The sequence below is a fragment of the Heteronotia binoei genome, chromosome 5, assembly GCF_032191835.1.
Source record: "Heteronotia binoei isolate CCM8104 ecotype False Entrance Well chromosome 5, APGP_CSIRO_Hbin_v1, whole genome shotgun sequence".
Lineage (NCBI taxonomy): Eukaryota > Metazoa > Chordata > Lepidosauria > Squamata > Gekkonidae > Heteronotia > Heteronotia binoei.
In genome coordinates, this window is record NC_083227.1 from 24,817,645 (window position 1) to 24,823,527 (window position 5,883).

The 5,883-nt window shown below is 50.8% G+C and overlaps 1 protein-coding gene across 1 annotated transcript; it reads left to right on the forward strand.

The window, feature by feature from the left end:
• Nucleotides 1-671: 671 nt before the first annotated feature.
• On the forward strand, nucleotides 672-5,883 carry LOC132571269 (zinc finger BED domain-containing protein 6-like). The gene is made up of 2 exons (XM_060238023.1): nucleotides 672-705; nucleotides 2,875-5,883. The coding sequence occupies exon 2, from the start codon at nucleotides 2,885-2,887 to the stop codon at nucleotides 5,387-5,389; it is 2,505 nt and encodes an 834-aa protein (XP_060094006.1). The 5' UTR covers nucleotides 672-705; nucleotides 2,875-2,884; the 3' UTR covers nucleotides 5,390-5,883.

A 5,883-nucleotide genomic window follows, 5' to 3' on the forward strand; every position in this document is an offset into this window, starting at 1 on the left:
TTTGAAAAGAGAGAGGAAGAGTAGATAATGCAATACCCAAGTTACCCACCCACACACAGGATGCTTCACCCCCCCCCCCTCCCCAGGGCAAGAGGAAATCAATTCCCCACAGAATTCCCTCTCTTCGAGGCACAAAGCAAGGAAAGATGCAAATGAGACAAAATGTGGGAAATCTCGAAAATCATCAAACCACCCCAGGAAATCCTTTAGCTCATCCCCACATTCTTAGGGGGCATCTACAGTCCCACTGAGAAAGATGGACCAGAAATGAAAATCATCACAGAATTTAAAAGCCCTTTTTTTGATTCTCAGGTAGTTTTCTCCATCACTTTAAATTGGCCAATTCTTCACTAGACCTTTAATCCTGGTTCAGCCTCGTCCCCAAACTGACATTCTACACTTAAATCGTGGAACCATAGAAACCCTCTCTATGAGCTTACGATTCTGTGATTCTAGTGTAGAAAATCAGTGTGGGGACAGGACTGTACTAGGATTAAAGGTCTAGTGTGGAATTGGCCTTTTTTTCCAAAGCACCCATTCAGGAAATGCTATGTTCTCCAGGCAGGTCTTCTTGACAATTCACCCATTTCTGCTTTTGTTCTTTGCAGCTCCACTGATGAGTCAGAGGGTTCCAGAACCATGCTGAAATCCTGCAACTCATTTGCGGGCTCTGTCATATGAATGCTCCAGCCGTTGCCTTTCCAGGTACTGCAAGACCTTGGATATAATTGCTGTTACTAAATCTGTTAAGAGATTTCTTTTGTAGGTGTTTTCACACCCTAAAATGACATTGTGGCTTCTGCTCACTTAGAATAGAATCATAGAGTTGGAAGGGACCTCCAGGGTCATCTAGTCCAACCCCCTGCACAATGCAGGAAACTCACAAATACCTTCCCCTAAATTCACAGGATCTTCATTGCTGTCAGATGGCCATCTTGCCTGTTTAAAAACCTCCAAGGAAGGAGAGCCCACCACCTCCTGAGGAAGCCTGTCCCACTGAGGAACCGCTCTAACGGCGAGGAAGTTCTTCCTAATGTTGAGCCGGAAACTCTTTTGATTTCATTTCAACCCATTGGTTCTGGTCCTACTTCCTGAGGCCACAGAAAGCTTCCCTCCTTCCTGGGGGCTGTCAATGTCAGCTGTTAGTTGGGGCTTGGAGAGAGGGTTGCCAGGTTTGACTCAGAAATATCTGGGGAACTTTGGGGGCGGAGCCAGGAGCAAGGGTGTCTTAAGCATGATTGAACTCCAAAGGGAGTTCTGGCCATCACATTTAAAGGGAAACGCCTTCCAAAGGAAGAGATGGGCAGAAAGATATATATTGGGTGCAAGGAAGAACTGAAATGACAAGCCCAGTAGGCACATGACTTGGAAGGGAGGGAGGAAGAGTAGATACGCAATACCCAAGTCACACACCCACACCTGGTGCTTCACCCCCTCTAGGCAGGGCTGGATTAACAATTAGGCCAAGTAGGCACTGGCCTATGGCCCCCACACCTTTAGGAGCCCCAGAATGGCTCTCCTCCCATTTCCCGCCCTGCTTGCAGCCCTCCCAGCCTCCACACGCAGCCAGCTTCTGGGAAGACAGCAAGCAGGCGGAAAACCAGGGGGGAAAGCCAGCCTGGGGCCCTAAAGGCATGGGGGCCATAGGCCAGTGCCTACATGGTCTAATTGTTAATCCAGCCTTGCCGCTTGGTCTCATCTGGCAGGGCTCTTCTGGTGTTTGTATTCAAACTCAAGTAGATAATCATGAAAGATGACTGGTGAGGCAAGGGGAATCTTTTTGGTGAGAGCTGGAACAGTCCTTCCTTCTTTAAATCTCTCGACTTCTGCCTCTCTTTTGTCCCCCATGCCTATTTCTACCCCACCCCCCATATACTTCTCTGCCTAAACCTGAGCTTTCGTTGCCACTGATTTGTCCATCTCTAGTATGAGCAATATGTCAAAAATAAAAATACGTGCCTGTAGAACATATTTACATCATTTAAAAATATTTTCTTTATTTATAAGCTGCCTTTCTTCCCAGTGGGGAGCCAAAGCGGCTTATATTGTTTTCCTCTGCTCCTTTTTTATCTTTGCAACAACCAGGGGTAGAATTCTAGCAGGAGCTCCTTTGCATATTAGGCCACACACCCATGATGTAGCCAATCCTCCAAGAGCTTTAAAAAAAGAGCCCTATAAGCTCTTGGAGGATTGGCTACATCAGGGGTGCGTGGCCTAATATGCAAAGGAGCTCCTGCTAGAATTCCACCCCTGGCAACAACCCTGTGAGACAGGTGAGGCTAAGACTGTGTGACTGGCCCAAGGTTACCCAGCAAGTTTCCCTGGCAGAGTGGGAATCAAACTTGTGTTTCCCAGATCTTAATCTGACCTTTTAACCAAGATACCACACCTGCTGTTTAGGTCACTGAGTACTGTTACTCTGTGAGAGCAGAAATATTTATTGTATATAGAGCCAGTTTGGTGTAGTGATTAACTGTGCGGACTCTCATCTGGGAGAACCAGGTTTGATCCCCCACTCCTCCACTTGCACCTGCTGGAATGGCCTTGGGTCAGCCATTGCTATCGCAGGAGTTGTCCTTGAAAGGGCAGCTTCTGTGAGAGCTCTCTCAGCCCCACCCACCTCACAGAGTATCTGTTGTGGGGGAAGAAGATAAAGGAGATTGTAAGCCACTCTTGAGTCTCTGATTCAGAGAGAAAGGCGGGGTATAAATCTGCAATCGTTGTCGTCTAAAGGCCATCACAATGGAAAATCAAGCGCATAATCTGTTACTCTGTGTCAGCATAGGATTTGAATTGGTTGCAGGTCTTAATCTTCAGTGGCACAAACTGTATCCCTTCAGGTGGGTAACTGCCTTTTACAAAATCTGTTTTCAGGAATCCAAACATGAAGCGCCTCACGCGGTCTGCCATCGCCTCAGGCGCCATTACCATGGTAGCTCCAGAGATGCTCCCGAGACCTTATCGGTGCCGCAGAACTCTCACCACAGACAAAGCCACGGTGCCCTTGGAGCACAATTTGTCTCAGGTGGTGAAAAAGACTGAGGATCCCGCCTCCCAGATGTGTTTGGAACTTCCTGACTCTAAGCTGCTCGCAGCTGATCTGAAGATGGAGGGTGTTGAAGGGGAGGAGCTGGGTTTGCCCACAGTGGCTCCCTATCATACCGTCACCTTGTGGGAATGCCCGGCGAGTAACCCCGCCTCGACGTCAGGTGTGTGCAGCGCAGAATCGGAGCTCACCCCCTCGCCGCCAAAGCGCCGGAGGACCACGTCCTACGTGTGGGAGCACTTCAGCATCGACAACCGAGACAGGTTCGTGGTCGTGTGCAACCGTTGCCGAATGCGGGTGAGGCTTGGCAAGGAGGGTGGTTGCGGGAGGGTCGGGACCTCCGCTATGCACAAACACCTGCAGATCCACCACCCTTTCCTCGTGCTGCCAAAGAAGGATGGGGTGGCATCTCCAGGGGTCACGCCAGTAGCAAAGTCCCCCCAGAACACGACGACCACACCGGATCTGGCATCGCCACGAACTGCCGGGGTGGAGTCAACAACATTGCAACTGACTGCTGATGAGCTGCGGGAGGGAAACCAATACCTTTCTCCGTTTGACCCTCTGGCTCTGCAGTACAACAGATTTTTGGCCGAGTATCTGGCTGAAGGGATGTTGCCCTACTCCACTGTAGAGGAACCTTCATTTCTGAGGATGCTGAAGCACCTCCAACCAGGTTGGAGAGTCCCTGGACACACCTACTTTGCAACCCGTGCTGTCCCGGCTTTGTCAGCTGCGATCAAGACTGCCATGCAACGTGAGTTAGAGCTATCCATTGACCCAGTGGTGCCCCTCGCAGTAAGCATCTGGACTAGCAACAGGAGGCAGGACTACATGACAGTGACGGCCCACTGGGTCTTGGACACAGTCGGTGTTCTGGTCCGGCGCCGTGCCACCCTGGCCGTGTGCAGCTTTGAAGAGAGTCCCGCCACCGGCAGTATCGCCCGTAAGATGAAAGCGGTGGTCAGCCAGTGGCTGGACCCCTTGCACCGGGAAGCACGCTATGTGGCTTGTGATGGTGGGGCCACCATGGAAAAGGCAATGGCGGATTCCAATCTGCATCCCATCCCTTGCATCTCCCGCTGCCTTGATCTGGTCGTGGAGAGGGTGTTGGAGCAGGCTGGTACGGAGGTCGATAGGGTACTGGGGAAGGCTCAGAAAGTTGTCAGCCACTTCCAAAGGTCACGCAAAGCCCGCCGCCGTCTGGCAGAGCTTCAGGCCCTGCACAGTCTCCCGCAAGAGCCACTGAGACTCAACGAGCAGGATCCAGTTGGGTGGAACACCACCCTTGAGATGGTGGAGCAACTGTGCACTCACCAGCGAGCCGTCGACGATTACCTGATTGAGAACAGGGAGCTCTGTCTGACATCCAGGGACTGGAGGCTGATGCGGGAGGTGGTGCGGCTGCTGGAAGTCTTTAAGGAGGCCACCGGTGTCATTCTCCGCAGAGATAACGCGACTCTGGGCCATGTCCTGCCCTTACTCCGTGTCATTGAAGGGTACGTGGAGGACTTCTTGGATCAGGCCCGTCAACAGGGCGATGATGGCGCAGCAGCTGCCTGTCTGGCATCTGACTTACTGCAGGCCCTGAACGAGAGCAGACAATTGACCGAGGTCAAGGGAAATATACTTTACCAAGCGGCAAGCTTCCTAGACCCTCGTTTCAAGGACTCCATGTCCCAGTTTTTGGTGGGGGATGCAGAGTACCAGATTGAGGCTGTAAAGGAGCATGTGATCCAGCTGACGACGACAGAGGTGTGTCAGAAAAACCTGCCCCTGGACAAATCCATCAGTGGCCTCGAGGGGTCTCCAGCACTTGAAGAAGCACTGTTGTCTCCTCTGCCCCCGACGGGCAGCACCTCCTCGTGCTCGTCCCCTGAGAGCAGTGGCATTTGGACAAAATGGTGTGTGAGGCTTGGCTTGACTAAGGCTCCACACCCCAGTTCTGGGTCCCCCCCAGATGCCGCGTTGGTAGCCAGAGAAGAGGTGGGGGCCTACGTACGGGATTATGTCGGATACATCGGGGCAAATACAGACCCCTTAATCTACTGGCAGCGGAAGCGGCATGCCTGGCCCTCTCTCTTCCTCGTGGCCCTCCGCTACGCCTCCTGCCCTCCCACCAGCATCTCTTCCAAGACGCTTTTCAGTGCCGCAGTGCCTGACATGAATGCGAATCTGGCTCGCCTCTCTCTTAACACTGCTGAGGTTCTGTCGTTCATCCGCATGAATCGGCAGTGGATTCCGGAAGGCTTTATGGCCCCACCTCCTATTTCCATAAATAGGAGGGTGAACCCCCCACACACTGAGGATGATGGGAAGGAGGAGGAACCTGTGTTGGCCTGAGTCGTCAACAGATAATTGTGGGACTCTAGTCTTCAAGCCTCTTTTGTTATCGGTGTCTTTTTTACGTAAAGACCCCTCTAGAATGGTGTATAAAATATGAGCAGTTGAATTAGGATTGGTGGACCAGTTAAATCGGGAGTATTTGTCTTCTCTCTTTGTTTTCTTTTCGTTTTTGAGTGGGGCAGGTGATGTTTCCTGGCTCTCAAGCCCAGCACTTGAGCAAAGCTTCTCCTACTGGCCACCTGCTAGAATTGCATCTCGATACAGGAAGCATTGGCCTTTAAAAACTGCTGGTTTTTTTCCCCCCTGTGACTTTCCTTTAATTTTATTTAAAAAAAAAAAAAAGCACTAACACTGTAACCGTAGGCTGAGTTCTGGTGTTCCAGGCTAAAAGCTGCTGACCAAAAAAAGTATTCTGCCAATCATTCATATTTCTACAAATATCAAGTAACCTTATTAAATGTTTGTAATTTATTAAAATTTCTTTTTTAAAA